The following is a 21,289-nucleotide window of genomic DNA, read 5'->3' as shown; positions in this document are numbered from 1 at the left end:
TTCTAAGAGGCTCATGTCCAAGCTCCAGAGGGCCAGCATTCAGATCTTCCTCCAAGGGTGGGAGGTCTAGTTAGAGATCTAATCAGATAAGAAAACCTGAATTTTCCTGAGAAATTAAAAACTGCCACCTCCCAGTCTTAGTCTCAAAGGAGTTGCTTCAACCATTAACATGGGCAGAGCAGGGTAGGCACCGTGGCTCACGCCTGTAATCCCAGCACTTTGGGAGGCCAAAGCAGGTGAATCACTTGAGGCCAGGAGTTTGAGACCAGCGTGGCCAACATGATGCAAACCCGTCTCTACTAAAAATACAAAAAAACTAGCTGGGTATGGTGGCAGGCGCCCGTAATCCTGGCAACTTGGGAGGCTGAGACAGGAGAATCACTTGAACCTGGGAAGCAGAGGTTGCAGTGAGTCGAGCCTGGGCCACTGCACTCCAGCCTCGGCAACAGAGTGAGACTCTGTCTCAAATAAATAAACAAACAAACACATAAAAATAAAACGGGCAGAGCAATGCTGGTTTCCAGACACAGCCAGGCAGAGGCGAGCAATTGAAAGCCACATCGCAAATGAAACTCATCCCTGGTCCTTATATGGAAATCCAGGCCAAGAGATCATAAGCCAGGGTGGATGTCAAAATTGTGTAAAGGCAGTTTCTGGCCTTCTTCCAAAGCCCTTGAAGGGCATGGAGAAGGGAGTGTTGGGTGTTGCACTGTCTCCTTGGCACACTCACATTAACACAACCAGCAAGGCTCAAGAGGGCAAGCTCTGCAGCACTGAAGTGTCAATGCAGTGCCACCAAAAGGACTCCGAGACACCCAGCATGCCAGCACGGGGGAACAACACACCCCTACAGACAGCCTGGCTCTGGGGGTTTCTCTGTAGACAGGATTCGAGTCACCCCCTCCCACACTATGCCACCTGGCCACTCTTTGAGGAAGAACATGAATTTGAGGCAGATACAGGTAGGATTTGTGGCTGTGCACCAGATAATTTGCCAGAACAAAAAGAGTCTTCTTAGAGACAAAAGCCCAAATCCATTATTTGTCAGGTTCCTCCTCCAGTCACCCAAGGTAGCCAAACCAGACCCTAAGGCTTTGTATCTTTGGACTAGTGCCCTGCTTGACCTATAAGCCTGCCAAGGCCAGTGTAAGCCACTCCATGTCCACACAGCAGAGTAGTGCAAAACAATAAATTTTTATTTGTTCACAGTTAAACACAAGCAACTGCCTTGACGTTTTAGAACATTCTAAGAAGGACAGCAAACCCTTTTGATTCCAATTCCCATTCACTAAGATTGTACCATTTTATCTTGCAGTTCATTTTTATGGCATCTGATGTGGATTGTTGACATGCTTTTAGGATTGAGGCGGGAAAGTTTAGACCTTTTGACAAGAGTGGACTTTCTTCAATTTAACTAAAAGCAGTCCGTTAAAAAAAATCAGTTTCTTTTCATTGATGGGACCCCTTTAAACTGCAAGTTTGCCACACATGGTTCATCCATGATTGAGTTATAAAACTAGATTATGTCTTAGCAAAATCTGTTCCTCCGTAATATATTTGTGGTCCATAGAAGTCTTCTGAAAAGTGATTACTGATTTTTCCTAGTGCAAAATGCATGGCTGCCTCTTTCATAAGCCAAAGTATTTGCTACACAGAGCAGCACCATACCCTCCTGTCCAAACACTGTAAGAGGTGGGGAAAGGGAGGGAGGGGTTGGTCTGGGGGTTCTCAGACTCTCAGGATCTCCCCTGAAAGGTCCATTCCAATGGTTAAACCAGCCTACTTATCTCAGAGGGTGGGTAATGTGGCGCTGGGAGGCCAGGAGGAAACTCCTCTGCCTTCATTAACTCGTTTCATGACCAGAAGCCGTGGGCACAGGTGCTCGGCTCTTCCAGGCAGGCTTCCCTTGTAGCTACAGCTACTCTTCCTTCAGACGAGCAGATACAGACTGCAGGACGGCATGGAAGAGACAGGAACATGCTCCCCTGGGCACATCGAAGAGTTCGGACAGAGAAGCCACGTGGGACAAGGGTCACAGCAGCAGCCTAGGGGCCAGTCCTCAACCTAAACTTGTTTTTACCTTCAGACAAAAGCTTAACCGAGTGCAATCAATGCCTTGGGGATCTTTGCAGCAATCTGGGGGACATGTGTCACAGAACTCTGGATGTAAACAGATACACAAACATCTTCAGACTGGATACATTTTTCCAACGCCTGTTGCAGGTCAGTTTTAAAGCATGTACCCTGGAGAGTGAAGGTGCAGCAGATAAGGTGTACTGATTTGAGTCACTCCACACAAGGCGGCTTTCTTCTCCAGGTGGGACAGAGCCCCCTGGGGGGACCACTCTCCAAGAGTATCCGCAGGAGGCGGGCGGCACTCCATCTCACCAAGGTCCTGGCCGGGCCTTCGCTCTGCCCAAACCCTCCTCCAGCCTGCACAGGCCTCCTCCCACCTCAATGCTTTCAGTGAGATACGGTGAGTCTCGCTGTGGAGAACTTTTGTTTGCTCTTCAGTTCCTTCTTCAAGTGGTATGCTCTACTATTTGGTAGAAATTCACATTGGCTTGTCACAGCACACTTCGGTTCTGCTGGCTACATGAAACACATACCCAGTTTTCTATTCTTAACAGCGAGTCTGAGCCTCTGTGGTCTCACAGATCCTTTCCTCCCCAGAACCATTGTGTACATACTCCTCTGAACAACTGCTAGAGTTTTATCTTTCTCAACAAATATACCAGAAACTACATGTGCTGTTGCAAATGGGGACGGCCCAAGAGTCTGGAGTTTTGTTCCCTGCTGCTCTGCTTTTACCCAGTAATGTGCGGCATGATGGGTGAATTTTTCTAATTGTCAGTGGCTTCCAGGACCTGTTCCTAGGTTGGAACAGTTCACCTTCTCAGAACAGTTTGGACTATTTCCCCCAACCACGTCACATAAGCTTTGGCTCACAAAGTAGCTCACCTCTCGCCTCTCCACTCATCAAGCTTAGTAAGAAGATTCTGCAGCTTAGTCCCAAAGGTCAGGCAGTTTTCTCCCCTGAAAAACTCTGTGGGCACACCTAGAGAGGTCACTGTCTGCCCACCTGCCTTAGTAATGCTGCTCCTAACACTCCTCTCCAAGGATACCTGTCACAACTTCTGCATCTAAGAAGTGACCTTGACCTTCCTACCTTTGGGTTTCAGTTTTTTTATATTCATGACCACGTGTTTCTTCCAATCCCATAACAACAATTTTTATAGACTTTATGGCAGAGTCTTGTCAATGGCTTTTTGAAAATCCATTAAAGTTCTATCAGATGCAGATCTGTGTGTTTATTCACCTGCAGGGACTCGGGAGCTCATCTGCTCTGCATCTTCTTATCCCCCTCCCCGCTAAAGCTGTAGTGCACCTTTTTAAAGGAATTCCATGCTGCACAGCAGCAGACTTTGGGCTCCTCAGGGCCTGTGCTGACTCTGGTTAGTGTCAGGTGGGGATCCGAGTAGGTTATGCACATTGGCCAAACAGCTGAGACAGGTACGCTCACCCATAGTGATTTCTGGATGGAGGCCATCCAATCTCAATATTTATGAATACCAAGCTGCTTAATTGGTTTCAAGATAGACTCTGCCCTTAACGCTTACTGTACTAATACCTTTGCCCAGGACTGAATTGCCTCTCAAGAGTCCTACTGTCACCTTTCCATCCTTAAAACTACTCACTGCAGCATGACCAAGTGACTCTTGGCAGGTTTATCACTTCCAAAACCAAACCAAACCTAACTACTGACTTGAGTTCTTTGCAACATGAAAGCCTACATTTTTAGGCTGGGCCCCTTCAACATGACTCCAGGCCTCATTCTCCCAACCGTGGTTGAGTGAAACCCACAGCCTCCTAGAACTCAGAGGCACCTGAGCTTGGAGCCACCTTTGTTATAAAGCTGAGGAAAGGGACACCCAGGCTGGATGGATGAGCTGAGGGCCCTGCGCAGACATGTCCATGGAGCTTTAAGCCTAGGCCTCTGTCCATGCTGCCCCCTTCTTCCCTTTATTTTGACAACCTGTCCACTCCTAAAATGTTTTTTTCTTTTTCACCTGGGCCTCTTTTCCTTTGCCAATTAAGGAAAAAGCTTTAAACGCCTGGTATGTTGTTCTGTGGCACAGATCTCTAGAAGGAAAGTACTTAAAACCAGTTTCAGGATTCACTGATGGGATTTCCTTCCCTTTCTAAATTTGTTCACGTTTTCCTTTTCTAAAACTGAACCAGGAAACTAGACTGTACTGGATTTTAAGCTTTCCTTTGGACAAAGCTGACTTAAACATGTGGTGTCACTAATACTCCACATCTGACAATTCAGGGCCAACTGCCAGCCTGTGCTAGGCTGAGTAGTTGGGACCATGCCCTGCCACAGGCTGGGAATCAGTCACACCCAGAAAGCCTGCCTGAACAGGTTTTCTGCTGGTATAGCCAGGGTGACATAGAGTCTCCAACTGTCTACCTCCCTTTAGTTAGGGATGCTAGAATATTTATTGCCATGCTAAAAAAAAAAAAAAAAAAAAAAAAAAGACTTTCATTCTCTAGTGCTCGAAGCCTCCGTGTGCACTAAGATTTCGTACCATGACAGTTTTTTACCTCTTTATGACTGAATCCTTGTATTCTTTTTAATGAAAGACTACAAACAGGAAAGCCAAGTTCACTGGCTCCTTCCTACCAACTCTCCCCTGCCTCAGCTGGAACACGAGGCAACAATTCTTAGGCTTCTAGCATTTCTTTCAGGAGCACTTGTTGAGTTTGGATTCTCTGCCACTGCCACTTTTCTGACTAGTGTCATCTCTCGTGAGCATGTGGGGCAGCCTAGTGGGCATACATAGCCAGCTTTTGCCAACGTTCTCCCGGACTCTGCTTAGACTGCTCTGTCATTACTAACATGGAGAGTGTGATGACATCGTTCCCTGGAGAGTCGGCCCCTGAAAGTTGGAATTGGTATGAAAAAGCTGCTCCCCTTCTGGTGGCCTAGAACCCGCTACAGTGAGGCAACCCTAACGGCCTGGGAAATGATGGTCACATACACTTTGCAGAAGCTCTTTGGACCTTCAGAGCCTTTCTGCTGCACTGTCACAAATAAGCTGACATGAACAAGAGGCGTGTGCACACAAAGGGAGGCCAGCAGACAGGAAGGTTTAACAAAAGGCCCAGCAAGCTGAGATGGACTGGAGGTGCAGTTCCTCATGCTCAAGTGCTTCTCGGGTAACCTCTCCCAGTGACTGCTCCTTGCCTCCTACGGAGAACAGGTTTTACCACCTACACACCAGCCTGTGGTCACAATAGTACCAACATTCAAGCAAACACCAAATAAATAAGAGGTAGTGGGGGAAGAAGGGACAAGAGCTTTCCCAAAGGGTGTATGGTCTCCACAGTGCCAGCTCTAGATTTCTGAAACAGGCTTCTGTTTACACAGAACTTTCTAGGAAGCTTATTAGAACTGCCAAAAGAATGTAAGTGTGAATAAACCATTGTTCTTCTAGACCTGCTGCTTTAGATGCTGAACTTCAGAATCAAAAAGCAGTGGAAAAGTCTCATGTGACAGCTTTCAAGTGAAGACAACCAGCTTTGCAGGCTATGTCCTCCTGGAAGGGACAAAACCAGACTTACCTGCAATGCAACAAACTACCTGGTCTAACTGAGAGCCAACCCAGTAATCTGAGCTTCAGGAAAGCAGAAAGTGGTGTGTTAGACTCAAAGATTAAATTTGGCCTCATATTGCACAGGTTCAAAGGACGCAACCATTCTGGGGGGAAAGGAAGAAAGTAAAGCTACTGAGGAACACCAACTGGCCCTTGGATTAGAACACACTGCGAGGTAAATGAGAGGGGTTAGGGCGGGTGGAGGGGAAGGTCAAGAGGCATTTCAATGCCAGATCCAAAAACCGTTCTGTATTCAGTCAGCTGTCCAAAGGACCTCCGTCCCATTTCCACACATGAACTTGCACTCAGACCCTGGAAACAGGAAAGCTTTGAAACGTGCATTCACACCTCCTGTTCTGTGCCAACAATATGCAAGTTAACACTGATTGACCACCATCCTTAGCTGTGTTCATGATGAGTCTCATTGTAGTCCATGATATGTAGCTGTCCAACACTGTCCGGGTTCGGGGGAGATGGGTGCGGGCCATCTAGGTTCAGGGGAATCTTGGCTTCCACACCCAAGTCTTTGCTCAGTTCTGTCTTTAGGCTCTCAGAAAGGCTACTGGTCATGCCGTCCTCATCACACTGACTCTCGCTCTTATTACGAAATAACTCTCGGGCCTTCATACCCAGGAAGCTTTTTGAACTGGGAAGTGAGCCCACAGTGGTAGGGATGCTGGCAGACGGTTCTCCCGTCGTCGTCTCCCACCGACTGCTGAACGGGCCTGCCCTCTGGTGTGGGGGTTTCTCCGGGGTGGAAAGCTCGCTGCTACTGCTGCTGCTGCCTCCACCTCCTCTGCTTCCACTACTGCCCCGGGTGCTGCTGGGCCTGGGGGTCTTGGTCTCACCGTTGTGGCCAGATGCCTCTTCATTGTGCCCTACCATGGAATCTGAGCACCCGTCATTACAACAGTCAAGCCTGTAAGAAAGCCCGGGAGGAAAGAAGGAGCTGGTGATTGGAGCGTCCACATTTGGAAGATGTGGAATTACACTGACACTCACTCACACTGATGCTGAACTCTGCTAGCCCACTCTCTGTTTTATAATATTGGACTCAAGCAAGAGATCTCATCAAGAGAAACCTAAGTCACAACTAGGGATACTAGGTGGCAATCTTAAGTGTGAACACTTCCTGTGGCTGTATGGAGGGACTCAAGTCCAGGAAAAGGAACATGAAGAGATCACTGGACCTTAGGAGGAAAGGCACGTCAGAGTGGGTCTCTGAAATGGAGTGAGCTGAGCGCTGCAGCCCTGTCTAATCAGCTATAACTGCTTCCCACACCATGTGACACAGTCCTTATGCTGTAATTGACAGCTTAATCCCAAGGTCATTAATCAGTTCTTTGTTCCTACCTTTCTTCTGCTGCTTCAGCTGCTTCGGCTTTTTCTTCTTCAAGTTTTTTCAGGAGGCCATCTTTCTCCAACCTGCCATATAAATCTAAGATCTCCAATTCAAACACTTGGGTTATCCTTTTCTGAGCCTCATACCTGCTCTCTGCGGCCTGTAGCTGTCCTCTGAAAGATACAGACCAGCCAGAATATAGGAAGTTCCACTTAATAAAAACACAAAAGCCTTTCCTGATGAAAGTTACCTTGCCTGGAGTTTGACATCCTCTAAATATTTCTTCTGTTCCAAAAGAAGGTGGTCTTTCTTGGCCAGGTGAGATTCCAGTTCCAAAATCCGTTTTTGGGAGGTGTCAAGCCTCTGAGTCTGCTGGAGAACGTGGCTTCTGTTTTTTTCTAGCTCTTTCCGATAGGCAGCTCTCATCATTTCTACTTCCTAAAAAAAAAAAAAAAAAAGACTAGAATTAGTACTTATAAAAAATAAACACGCTGTATCCATTTTGAAAAGACAATGCAAGAAGGACTGAGAAGGCACTTTAGTAAGCTGGTAGTATTATCCTAGTAACCCTTCCTTGAAATTGATCCCCAAGGAAATCATGTGAAACATAGAGATTTTGCACAAAAATAATCATCACAGCATATTTATAAGAGCAAAAACCTAGAAACGTTTAAGTCTAATGTCAGGGGAACAGCTAAGTAAATTAAAATACATCCTATATTTCTCAGTCTTTTTAAAAAATGATATGGTATCAGTAAAAAGATTAAAAAGCAGACTACAAGAGTGTGTGAACAGTACAATCAACTATGCGAACATATACGTATCCAAAACACCAAGTGAAAATCCGCCAGTATCTAGCTATCAGTGTGTGAATAGTACAATCAACTATGCGAACATATACGTATCCAAAACACCAAGTGAAAATCCGCCAGTATCTAGCTATCATTTCAGTCTAGTGGTACCGCAGGCCACTTGCTTTCTTCCTCCTTTTCTCCCCCTCCTGCCTGACAATAGCACAGGTGGGGCTACAGAATGGAATGCCAGTGGAGCAGGTCTGCTCAAGCAAAGCAGCCTCTGCAGACTGGGTGCCCTGACAAGGTTTGTTGATCGTGCTAAGGCAGATGGCCTGCAGCCGACAGATTGGAACAGCTTGAAACCCAGAGCAAGTACACATTAATGCTCAGAAAGAAGGCGGAAAGGATATTTTTTTAAGCCTGTGTTACATTTGTGTGTGTGTGTTTACTGTGGTAAAATGTACAAAACATAAAATTTGCCATATATTTGTTTTTTAAAAAAGATAATAAACCATAAACAGCAAGGAGATGAGCTTTCACGAAGGCGCCCCTGCCTTGATGCTGTCTGGTGAGCCCAATGCTTCCTTGTTACAGAATGCAACTGATTTAAAACTCAGAACTGACTCTGATAATGTGGCTGTTCCAGCTGTGCTAAATGGCTCCAGCCTTCAGCACAGGGTAGCCGAACGCATCTATCTGGCCTTTGTCATAAACAATAGGACTTATTCATGGATAATCATGCAAAGCACTGAACCAGGAACATCCGCCAGGAATATCCGTGCACTCTCACTAATCCTTATAGCTACCCCTACCAAACTGTTCCCACCCTGGATCCCCCACCGCTCACTCTTCCTTCTCCTCTGGATGGAACAAGAGCAACCCTAGCTCCAGGTTCAGGGGCAAATCCTGACTGGGTTGAGGCAATGACTAGGCTAGGGATGGGCACAGGACAGGCCTGGCCAACAGGGGAGATAAGTATGGTGGGAGCATCTGGGAAAGGTTTTCTTTCTTTCTTTTATTTTTGGAGACAGAGTCTCATTCTGTTGACCAGGCTGAAGTGCAGTGGCATGATCTCCGCTCACCGAAACCTCCGCTTCCAGGGTCAAGTGATTCCCCTGCCTCAGCCTCCCAAGTAGCTGGGACTACAAGTGTGGGCCACCACACCAGGCTAATTTTTTGTATTTTTAGTAGAGACGGGGTTTCATCATGTTAGCCAGGATGGTCTTGATCTCCTAACCTCGTGATCCACCCACGTCTACCACCCAAAGTGCTGGGATTACAGGAGTGAGCCACCACGCCCGGCCTGGGAAAGATTTTCTTGCTGAGGAATAGGAAGAGATGCTCTCCTCTTCTGCGGGACATTATTGTGTCTGCCTGTCATATCTGTGCCTGTGGCACACACCTGGCAACCATGAGTGCAGCTAGCTGGAAGACCAGGCCTGCAGGATAAGCAAGGCAGTGCAGAAGAATGGCAAGAGCCTGGCTCCTCGATGCTGTCCCTGAATGGCCAACTTGACCAACCTGGAACTCACCTGCTTCACGACCTCCTGTCAAGAGAAATAATAAAATTCTCCACTGTTAAACCAGTTGAGTGTTTTTTGTTTTTGTTGTTTTTTTGAGATGAAGTCTTGCTATGTTGCTAGGCTTGGTCTAGAACTTCTGAGTTCAAGCAATCCTATTTCAGCCTCCCAAATAGCACTATAGGCATGTGCCACCGCGCCCAGCCCTAGTTTGGTTTTTGTTGTCTACAACTGAAGGCATCCTGACTATCACAACTCAGCTGCATCACCCCTGTTTAATGAACTGGGAAACAGGGCTCCATGGAGAGGAGGCTACTGAAGGTCCCAAAGAGCACAAAGGCTCCATGGAGGCCACCCATCTAGGCTTCTCTCAGGAGATGGCATGGGTGCGTTTCAGCAGCTTTTTCAGGAGCTCTCTTGTGCCGCGGATCTGTTTCTCCCCCTTTCTGTTCCCAAAGTCATTACACCTCCAAAATAAGTAATAGATGCTTTCTAGAGAAAGTACCACATCTAACATCCTTCTAAGAAAGGGAGTCTGACTCTGAGAGCTGAGAGGAGCCAAGAAATAAAGAGTAACTCTATTAGGAAAATTACTGTCTCCAGTTCTAAGACTCCTCTCTACATCCAGCGAAAAGGACTCTTTACAAAGCACATGCCCAAGAAACCTAAAAAGGAGGTCCATGTGTGATGGAGAAGTTAGTGACAGGAAGCAACTGAACAGCTACTATTAAAATTCAATTCCCACCTCATTCACTAACATTACCTGAGGCTATTTATAAAGTGACTTAAAACTTCTGCCTCGACACCACTGGTGAGGCACTAATTAACGTAAGATCATCCCAATGCTGGCCTTGTTGCCAGGACTGAACTATCATCTGCAGAAATCCAACATTAAAAGGAAAAAAAAACTGGTATGTACGCCAGTCTATACCCACAGTCCTGAGAGGTATGTTAAACAGAATTGGTCCCCCATCCTCCTTTTTTTCTCTCCCTCTTTGAAAGGGGGCCTAGGGAAGAGAAAGGAAACACTTTACACCTACTCTGTACCAATTACCATTAGGTGCTTTCAGTGCGAGTTAACTTCAAAGCAACCCAACAGGAGAAACAAGCTCACGCGGTGGCTGGAAAGTGCTTGTCTATCTGGACCAGGGGGAAGTGGGACTGCCACTCCGTCTTTTAGGAAACAAGTCATCAAGCCATTCTATATGACATGCCGGAGACATACTGTCTGGGTCTGAAACGCTTTCCCCACTAAGGTCTGGCTCCCTGAGCCCTGGCATACCTTTGTGGTATCTGAGTGCTTGTTCTGCAGTTGTTCCAAATATAGCTCGTTGACCTCCCCAAGAACCAACAGCTGCCTGTTCAAGAACTCCATCTGCTGCTGGACCGACTCACTGTTTGAGAGCTAGCCAAAAAACATAAGCAAAGTGAAAAATCCGACGACATAAAACTAGCACATGGACATTAAATAGGGAATCAGCTAGGAGCACACTATTTCAATGTTAAAGCAAAATAAACAAGTCCCATGGGTTTACAGTCCCTGACATAATGGCAGGTGGGGAGGATGGCACCCAAGGACAACAAAAATAGAAATGCACTTCGGAACTGGGCTTTGCAAAGGGGACAGCACGAATGCAGTCCATCAAAACTGGCCACCCACAGAACACCTGGAGAAGGTGGACAGGTATACCACCAAGGCCCAGTGGCATAAAGCCCTAGGGAAAACTCACTGCTCTTGACAAAATGATGTATGAAGTGCAGTGATTCCCAAACAAGCAGGAATCACGCTCAAAAACCTGAACAAACTTTTGACACTTATATAAACAAGGTATGAAGAAAGAGTTCCATGGGATACACATAGACCAGGGTTTAGGACAGATACTTCTTTGCTGCAGGGGGTTGCCTGTGCATTGTAGGATATTTGGCAGCACCCTGGCTCCAACCCACTAGATGCCAGTAGCACCAAAAACATGAACCTAAAATGTCTCCAGACACTGCCAAATGTCAGGGAACATGGGGGCAGCAGAACTACTTCCTGTTGGGAACCCATGACACAGACACTCAAGTGATATATTTCTTTAACCTGTCTGAAGGAAGAATGTTAGCAAATGGTGTTTCAACAGATTCAGGTCTGCCTCATTTCTTCTTACCTTTTGGGAAACCTGACTGAGCAGCAGCTCAGTGTGACACACCTTGTTGTTGGCCTTCTTCAATTCTATCCGCAGCTCTGCAATCATGTTCCTGCAGTCCTCCAGTTTCGTCTACCCAAAGAGACGTGGACATGAAGTTTGAGGAGCACTGACAGGCCAGATCACAGCCTACCTGGCCACCAGCCCATAGAGGACTGGGAATGCCTAGCTCAACGGCTCTACTTTCTTGGGCCCTCAGGATTTGATGTCTTAGTTTTAAAAAGTAAGTTATGGTTGGTTTCTGAGCTCCTTACTGTTTAACAAAAGAAAAAAAAAGAGACCTTAGATCCTCAGTTCCCAAGCTGTGCACCAAAGAGCCCTGAAGCTACCCAGCAAACTCACAGGGAGGCTGCAGAAAGATTTTAAATTTTTGAGGGAGACGCAGCGCCATCTGTTGGACACCCTGTGAATTACTAACTGGCTGGAAATGATGCCGCGTCTGTGGATGACGTCTTTGTGAAGCCGGGCTTTTTTGGGTGCAGTGATACAAAGCACCACAGGGAAAACCAGTGTGAAACAGGAAATGAGGGTGTCACTGTCCACTCTGATTTCAAGGTCTGAGATGCCATGCAGTGCCCAATAGGTGCACACAAGGCATTAGTAATTGCAGTTACTATTTTTTCTAATTTATCTCTAAACATCTACTAAGTTCTTAGGACATTCATACTCACTAAGTTATTCAGATCGACTTAATGAGCAGAACTGTTAAGTGTTTCTTTTTGGCTGCAGAAAAAAAAAATGACTGAGACACTAAGGGAGCTACTATATGAACCAAGAAAGTTGGGGAACCTCTGCCCTAAGTAAGATTCACCTGCCATGGGGGTAACTAAGAGCCACCTACCGGGCGCGGTGGCTCAAGCCTGTAATCCCAGCACTTTGGGAGGCTGAGACGGGCGGATCACGAGGTCAGGAGATCGAGACCATCCTGGTTAACACGGTGAAACCCCGTCTCTACTAAAAAATACAAAAAAAACTAGCCGGGCGAGGTGGCGGGTGCCTGTAGTCCCAGCTACTCAGGAGGCTGAGGCAGGAGAATAGAACCCAGGAGGCGGAGCTTGCAGCGAGCTGAGATCTGGCCACTGCACTCCAGCCTGGGTGACAGAGCGAGACTCCATCTCAAAAAAAAAAAAAAAGATTCACCAGCCATGAAGAATCTCTGCCATGATTTCAGAGAGAAAAGCATTCAGCTTAGTGAAGCTGAACAAGTCGAGGACACCCAAGGAAACCAGCTGCCTCCCTCCTCACTGCTCTCCAGCATTCTCGCAGTTGGCTTTGCCTGGTGCTCCAGTTTATACCTGTAATTCCTGGCTCTGGTTGTAGAATTCCTCTCGGTCATGCTGCAGCTGTCTGATCTGGCTGTGGAGCTTGGTCACCATAGTGTCACGCTGCTCCTGAAGCTGACTGTATCTAGCTTGTTCTTTCTGCAGACTAACCTTCCACATCTGGATGTCTTTCTCTTGTAACTTCAACTGATCTTTCTAGCAGAGACCAGAAATGTCATCATTTTAGCTGTCTTCCAACACAGGCAATTTAACACACACTGCAAACATTTCATCTGAATAGTCACAAGCTACCCTGACAATGTAACTACAGACCCAAACTCTTAGAGCTCTCACTTCTGTCTTACTTGGCTTTAGGTCAAGGTTTTCCAAATTTTACATTAAGCAAATGGATTTTAAGTTGCTTAAAGAAATCTTCTCAGGGATCAATTTGCTTCCAATGCTTTCAAAAGTCCGCCTACCAACACTGGAATAAAATCTCTCACACATGGTACTAAGTTCACTAAAACGATGAGCATTTACTGAAGGCCTGCAGTGTGCTGGGCACTCAGCAAGTGCTACCGACATTTCTTTTAACCATTACAACTTAAAGAGCAGCTGCTGCTATTATTATTTCCATTTTATAGCATGGCTAACAGAGGCTTTAAGAGGCCAAGTTACTTTTCTAAGGTAACACTGGTAGAGCCGAGATTCAAACTCTAGGTCTGACTGGCTTCACACCCACCGTACAATACACACTTCAGTTGTGTGCCATGAAATAGCTTTACAAGAGTTGGTTTTACATTTGGAAAAAGAAAATCATCTTCTGACCCTTCATCATCATGGCCAATTACATGCAAACATACACACACAAAATCACTTGTCCCCACGGTTTCTGAGAATTATGAGGGAATTCTGAGACGTCACCATTCATGTCTTAATCTCGAGGGACCTGCCCGAAGGCGTGGGAAAGACTGGGAACTCTGACCTCCTCGGCTGCTGTGCTTTGTAAGCTATCATGCTGACCCAAAACAAAACAAAAAGCCAGCTCCACCTGTCCCCTCCCCAGTCCTCACCATGGCAGCATTATGTTCCTCCAGAGCTGCTGCTTTGATCACCTTGCGGAGGAGCCGCCTGTTCCGGAGGGCATGCTGCTGCCTCTTAAAACGCTCATAGAGTAACTGGTTGTGCAGTAAAAGCAACTGGTCTCGGAGGGTGCGGATCTCATCTGAAGGAGGAGAGCCTGATTTTAAAGCAGAGGGAGGGTGGCAGAAATGCCTTTTACAGATCATTCAATCAAGCCCCCTTCCCATGTGTTGTTAGCTTAACAAATACAATTCTTTAAGAAACAAATCACCACTCTCTTTGCAAATGACCACTTGGCTCCCAGCAACAGCAGGAGGAAAAGTATGGACTATGTGTCTCCCTCGTGAAGGAATGCAAAGGGTCGTATCACGTGGGATGACTCTTTTGAGAGCCTGCTTTCCTTTCCCCACAAATCTAGATTACACATTTCAGACACCCTGTTTCTCAAGGCCCTTCCTTCACTGTGTGTTCTCCTTCACTCTGGTCTTCTCTAGGGAAGCCTGGCAGGAAGTCTGTAGTTTTGCACTTCTACTCTCAAGTGCATGGTACTTGCCACTTTTCAAAAATAAGAAATGCTGACTTGGCAACACTTGAGATCCTTTAGCCAAGCAGATAGCCTGGCTGGAGCAATAGCCAAGGGGAGATCTGTTTCCCAGAGGGTACCTCCTTCAAGGACAGAAAGGGCAACAAGCAAGCAGGAACCATGTGGGCTGGATTTGGAGCTAAAGTAACAACTTTACCTCCAAAGTGGGTCCAGTCGACAGACTTGCTGGGTAAAGGCAACCTAGGAAGAAAGTTTTTGAGTAACAAAGTTACCGATCTTACCAAGAAAAAGACTTATCTGGACTTTTATTTGCAGCAAAGTTAGATCACTTCTTTGTGGTCAAAATCTGCAATGGCATAAGAATGTTTCAAACTCCAGGGCCACAGAGACTTAGAGAAGCCTACAGTGGACACAATGGGAGGCAGCCCCACTGCCTAGGACCTGGTCTCCAGAGCAGAGAGGGCCACAGGCTGACCTCCACTGCATACACCGTGGCCTCCGTTTCTGGGGCCAGCTCGCCAGAGAAACTGAGTGGTCAAACACACTGAGAGCCGTTTTCAACCCTGTCTGTTGAAATATTCAGGGAATACACTCTGTTGTGAAGCTACTGTCACTCAAATTTAAGGAAAAAGTAGGTAATTTACCTGAGCCTATCATACCAAATCGCATTTAAAAAGAGGGAGTTTAAATATTATAATCCCTGTCAAATTCCACCATAGCATAGTATATGAGAAGAAAAATAAAAATATTCCCCAAGCACCTGTAAAGTAGCTAATAAAAGAAGGATGGGAAACAGTTTCTCAGCTAGTACTTCCTATGAAAACTTGGGTGCCTCAGCGGGTCTGGAGGGGACGTCAGCCACCTGAACTTGCATAAAATGCTGGTGATTTTATCTCCACCTAATGAACTACACCAAAATAGAAAATAATAATAATCTGTAGCTAGAGAGGGAAACACTGTGACAAATATTCTTATATTCTTTGAAATACCATAACCTCGTTTTCAGCCTACAGCTTGCAGAGGGCACACATGAAAGCATTTGAGTGTCCTCATAGAACAGAGGCACAAAATGGTCTACATAAAAAGACTCATTTTGAAGTGGACTGCTAAGGAATCATCCCACTTTAGGTGCACAGAGGTCACACATGGTCACATATATGAAGACACAACAGCCTAGAAGGACATCTGACAAGCAGCAGAGAACCAGCTGCCTCAGGGTGGGAGTACGAAGAATGATTCTTGTTCCTCTCGTACACTTTCTGTACTTCACAATAAAATGGACCATTTAACACAAAAGAGAGGGCCCCAGTCCCTTACTTGTTCAGCTCCTTGCTGTGCGCGTCTGCTCCCTGCTGTATCAGTCTGTCCAGCACTTCCATTGGGGAGGTAGAGGGCACACCATCTTCCTCTGTGCTTCCTTTTGCTTTCTTTAACAGCTCCTCAGTCTTCCTGATGACAAAATGGTGGGCTGTCTTTGGCAATGCCACCTCAAAAAGATGATCGTACGGGGGAGGCTGCCCGCGTCCAAAGCCCACTCTCGTCGAGGGTGGAATTTTACAAGGACTGGGAGTGAGGATACTGGTCTCCAAAGAAGTCTGGCATTCCCTGTCTCCCGCAGGGCTTTCATCAGCACCGCCGCAGGGCAGGTCTATGGGAGTAAAGGCTTGCTTTGGTGTGTCAGGCCCAAGCTTGTCCAGGGAGGAGTGTAAAGGCTCAGGGTTCACGCTGGCGCCCTGAGCACTGGAGGCTGCCGAGTGGGTCTTCCGCTGAGAACCTGGGAGACTCTCTCGGTAAAAGGGAGAGTCAAAGCCTCCTCGAGGAACCACAGGCTCAGCCTCTGCTGTGGTGATCTCAGAAAGTTCTCTAGATATTGCAGCTGAGAGGAAGAAAGGAAACAAAAGAAACGGCAGTCGATATTCCACCTGGGAAAGACTAGGCAGTTTGGGTTGCATGCTGCCACATGCCAGTGTCACTGAGAGGGAGGAGAAAAAGTGGCATCCAGCTGGGCATGGTGGTTCATGCCTGTAATGCCAGAACTTTGGGAGGCTGAGGTGGGAGGATCACTTGAGCCCAGGAGTTAGAGACCAGCCTGGATGACATAGGGAGATCCCATCTCTACAAAAAATACAATAAAAATCAGCTGAGCATGGTGGTGCATGCCTGTGGTCCCAGCTACTCAGGAGGCTGAGGTGGGCGGATTGCTTGGGCCTGGGAGGTCAAGGCTGCAGTAAGCCATGATCGTGCCACTGCACTCCACGACAGAGCAAGACCCTGTCTCGGAAAAAAAAAAAAAAGTGGCATCACTTTACCTGGCATAGGTCCCAAACTAAACCACCCATCTTGTTACCTCAAGAGAAGAAAAATCAAGCAAGCCTGTGAGCATTGGCACAAAATCCCAGATTCATAGCAAAGCGAGGGTCAGGGTATCAACTCACAGCAGTCCCATATACATTACCTTCTTCTTTATCTTTTTCAATACTATCTTCTTCAGAGGCCAGATCACCTAAGAACCCTGGAAGATCACTTAGAGTGACAGAACCTTTGCTGCCAGGTGGCTCTTCTGAAGAGAAACAAAGACAACTGAAGTCAAAGAAACACAGTGCAATCCCTGCAAATGTGAAACTGCTTACACTGTACAGAATATGCCTGTAATAACTCTTCCTGTTGAACAGAGAAGGCTGGACATGGTTCTGTCCTGGGGATACTACAAAAGACTGACATATTAAAAATAATATAACTAAAAGTACCAAAAATGATCCCATACCAAATAAAATTATCAGTTCCTAATGTCTCTGAAAAGAGATATAGTTTAACCAAGTCAAAATACAGGTACTTCACTGCAATAGCTCAAAAACTATTTTTGATATTACTAGTTTAGCTTTTAGAATTCACTACTTGCTTCATTATCTTTAGGCCTCAGTAGTTTGGATATCCCAGAATTTCCGTGTTTCCAGTTAACTTTCTTTTCTTAAACACATACAACCCAATTAGAAGAGGCAAGCAAGGCCTGTGGTGACGCAGAAATTTTACCTGATCCTCTGTCATTCAGAAGATGGTGCTGTCTGTGTAGACATGGTCTTGCAGAATCCATTCTCTCTTCCTGAAAAGATAAGTATCTTTATATCACAAGGCAAAAAATGTTGTACATGTTCTCGAGCATATTGTAAAGTAGTTTAAAGGTCAGCCCAGTGCAGTGAATCTCAAATTGTTTGGATGCTTTCTTTTTTTTTTTTTTTTTTGAGACTGAATTTCACTCTTGTTGCCCAGGCTGGACTGCAATGGTGCAATCTCGGCTCACCGAAACCTCTGCCTCCCGGGTTCAAGTGATTCTCCTGCCTCAGCCTCCCTAGTAGCTGGGATTACAGGCACGCGCCACCACGCCTGGCTAATTTTTGTATTTTTAGTAGAGAGGGGGTTTCTCCACGTTGGTCAGGCTGGTCTCAAACTCCCAACCTCAGGTGATCTGCCTGCCTCGGCCTCTCAAAGTGCTAGAACCATGCCCGGCAGCTTGCTTTATAGTCTTAATATATGACTGCAGACTGGGCATGGTGGCTCACACCTATAGTCCCAGCACTCTGGGAGGCCAAGGCCAGTGGATCCCCTGAGCTCAGGAGTTTGAGGCTGGCCTGGGGAACATGGCAAAACCCCATCGCTACAAAAAATCAAAACGTTAGCCGGGCTTGGTGACTGGTGTTTGTAGTCCCAACTACCCAGGAGGCTGAGGTAGGAGGACCACCTGAGCCAGGGAGGTCAAGGCTGCAGTGAGCTGCAGTTGTGCCACTACACTCCAACCTGGGAGACAGAGTTAGATCCTGTCTCACACACAAAAAATAATAAGAAGAAGAAGATTGGAGAATCCCAAGAGCTTTCGTTTATGAGGCATAATTATTATATTAGAAAACTAAGAAATTTTTAAAATTTTATTAATTCCCTTAAAAATAACAAGCCCATTACAAGTTAATGTAAATTACGTATTATTAAAAAAACTATATTTCCCGAAACAAAAATAAATTTAATGAGAAGAGTGGAACATCTTTGCCATCTCTTTAATATACAGCTTCATGAAAGACAGGGGGGATTCTCGTATCTACCTCTACATTCAATCTGTTACAATATGTTATTTTGACTGAAGTGTATAAAGAAAAATCTGGGGCCCCACAGATATGTAATTACAAAAGTAAACATATGTGTTGCTGTTTTTATTTTTGAGACAGGGTCTGGCTCTGTCACCTGGGCTGGAATGCAGTGGCATGATCATGGCTCACTGCAATCTCTGCCTCCTGGGCTCAAGTCATCCTCCATCAGCTCCCCAAGTAGCTGGGACTACAGATGTACACCACCATACCTGGCTTTTTCTTTTCTTTCTTTTTTTTTTTTTTTTTTTTTTTTTGGTAGAGATGGGGTCTTGCATGTTGCCCAAGCTGGTCTTGAAGCAATCTACCTCCCTTGGACTCCCGAAGTGCTGGATACAAGAGCAAGCCACCATGCCCAGCCGCAAAAAGTAAACATATGTTGACAGACTTTTCAAATACTCGTCTTTGTTATTACACCAAAATTTGACAAGTGGTAGTTTCTTAAAGTTACAAAGTGAAATTTGAAACCACATCAATGAGATTTTCCTGTGTTAAAACCCACTAGTCTACCTTGTACTTTTTTTGTGTGTGTGTGATGGAGTCTTGCTCTGTTGCCCAGGCTGGAGTGCAGTGGTGTGATCTCGACTCACTGCAAACTCTGCCTCCTGGGTTCAAGTGATTCTCCTGCCCCAGTCTCCTGAGTAGCTGGGATTACAGGTGCCTGCCACCATACACAGCTAATGTCTGTATTTAGCAGAGATGGTGTTTCAGCACATAGGCCAGGCTGGTCTTGAACTCCTGACCTCAAGTGATCCATCCATTTCAGTCTCCCAAAGTGCTAGGATTACAGGTGTAAGCCACTGCGCCCAGCCTGCTTTGTACTTTGAATGTGCTTTTTACCTATGCATGATTCTGCAACATCATACACTGGATATTCTGAAAACATTGGCTCATCAAGTTATTCACATATTCCAAATGTTGAAACACTTCATTACACAATATCAAAAACTCAAATTACTAAGCTTCCAAAGACTTTTCCATTTCATAAAAGTCTTGGGGCAGCTATCAAGTTCATGGTGGTATATACATGTTTTTAAATATCCTAATTTCCACCTGAGAGTTGAATTTTATTGTTGGCAACAAATACTGTCAGTTGTTTATCTTGAAGTTACATACTCAGCTCATCATTTAAGAAACTGCCTGCCAAATATCCAAGTCTGAATAACCAGTTTGTAAGACAGCTGTTCTTTCGAATAAAACTGGCACTCCATGAAAAAAGACAGCTAGTTCACCTCTCAATTCAAATAATTGTATATGCAGTATACGTGCCTTATGCATATTTTCTATTTTGCTACAAAGAATATTACACATACATGTTCTCAAGGGCTAAGATTTAATAAAATTAATAATGGTTACTGCTTAATACAGAACACTCAACTTTTTAAATTTTTTTTTTATTGTTTTTAATGGAGAGAAGATATCAGAGAAGAATACAAGGCCTCCTAGGATAGGACACTTCAATGCCTGCCTTGATTCAGGCTAAGTTACCACCATTTCACCCCCCATCATATTTGTGCCATCAGTGCAGATGCCAACCCAGTGGGAAAGGCAAATGACAGCTTAGTGTTATGAAGTGGGATTGGTCAGGTGTGGTGACTCAAACCTGTAATCCCAGGATTTTGGGAGGCCCAGGTAGGAGGATCGTTTTGAGCCCAGGAGTTTAAGACTAGCTTGGGCAACATAGTGAGACCTCACCTCTACCAAAAAAAAAAAAAAAGTTAGCCAGGCATCATGGCACATGCCTGTAGTCCCAGCTATTTGAGAGGCTGATGCAGGAGGATTGCATGAGTCTAGGAGGTCAAAGCTGCAGTGAGCCATGATCGTGCCACTGCGCTCCACCATGGGCGACAGAGCAAGACCCCGTCTCAAAAAAAAAAAAAAAAATTCAAGAAAGTAGGTTTGACCTGCTGGATTCCCTACAAGAGTTCTTCCAAAGCAGAGTTTTAGAACCACCCAGGGGTCAGCAGATCACACCTTGAGAGCAGCTTGTTACTCTATTTTCAATTATTCTGATTCAAACCCATTGCACTTTAGGTCAGAATTCTATCTGGCATAATTAGGCTTCTCAAAGTGAGGCTTTCAAGCGAGTCACTGTGCCTTGGGCAGAGGGATAGCAGATGAGTTGGATCGCACCTTCCTGGGGGGTGTGGCTGTGGCCTGGGGGAGTGAAATGTGCAGGTAGTCATCCGAATGACAGAGTGGGGCTGGAGGAGGAGAGGTTGCTGGGGTTCCCAGAGGAGTTCCTTTTCCACCTGCTTAGAGACAAGGGCAGAACATATATGAACACTGAGCCCAACTATTAGAAAAACTGCCAATTTTTTTTCAGCCTAACTATTACTATAAACAAAGCTGCTAGAGTTAACTTTCTAGGGATCTAGATCAGTCTCTCTCTCTTTTTTTTAGGTTCACTTTACATATTCTGAAAGCCTCAGGGATTTGCAACAAGTGTCAAAAGCAAGTTTACAACTGCAAGTGGTCCCTTAGATGTGAAAGAGAGCTCCTCCTGCCATTAAAGGCAGGCCAAAACCAACCAATCAAATCCAACCTAAGACATACATACCAGCTGTACCAAAGACTTTACTGTAAGGGTGTGACAGATCAGGTGGGACATTTCCAGGAGAAGTTGGAGGAGTGGTCATACCACAAACCATAGATGGGCTCCAAAGAGTAGCCTGGGAAGTTAATAAAGTACATCAGCAGTGGCAAAGGAATGCTAAGTCATCCACAAGGTTTATACCCATGGCCAGTGTTCAGCTTAAATT

General features: G+C 45.7%; 1 protein-coding gene across 3 annotated transcripts in view; it reads right to left on the bottom strand.

Annotated features, from left to right (window-relative positions):
- Positions 1-1,174: 1,174 nt before the first annotated feature.
- The window catches only part of TSC1 (tuberous sclerosis 1), a 53,726-nt gene continuing 33,611 nt past the window's right edge, over positions 1,175-21,289 (bottom strand). For 2 of the 3 annotated variants that reach the window (XM_011931159.1, XM_011931162.1), the window contains 13 exons: positions 21,088-21,199; positions 20,661-20,782; positions 17,425-17,494; positions 16,850-16,954; positions 15,712-16,270; positions 14,591-14,634; positions 13,841-14,007; positions 12,801-12,983; positions 11,467-11,577; positions 10,599-10,721; positions 7,253-7,440; positions 7,014-7,175; positions 1,175-6,579 (listed from right to left, as the gene is read on the bottom strand). In XM_011931159.1, the coding sequence (XP_011786549.1) occupies positions 6,060-6,579; positions 7,014-7,175; positions 7,253-7,440; positions 10,599-10,721; positions 11,467-11,577; positions 12,801-12,983; positions 13,841-14,007; positions 14,591-14,634; positions 15,712-16,270; positions 16,850-16,954; positions 17,425-17,494; positions 20,661-20,782; positions 21,088-21,199 (2,466 nt within the window). In that variant the 3' untranslated portion in view covers positions 1,175-6,059. The remainder of the gene's footprint in view (positions 6,580-7,013; positions 7,176-7,252; positions 7,441-10,598; positions 10,722-11,466; positions 11,578-12,800; positions 12,984-13,840; positions 14,008-14,590; positions 14,635-15,711; positions 16,271-16,849; positions 16,955-17,424; positions 17,495-20,660; positions 20,783-21,087; positions 21,200-21,289) is intronic. The other variant, XM_011931161.1, reaches the window with a different exon arrangement.

The sequence above is a fragment of the Colobus angolensis genome, unplaced genomic scaffold (assembly GCF_000951035.1).
Source record: "Colobus angolensis palliatus isolate OR3802 unplaced genomic scaffold, Cang.pa_1.0 Scaffold9, whole genome shotgun sequence".
NCBI classification, from domain to species: domain Eukaryota; kingdom Metazoa; phylum Chordata; class Mammalia; order Primates; family Cercopithecidae; genus Colobus; species Colobus angolensis.
This window is presented reverse-complemented; position numbering and strand designations above follow the sequence as displayed.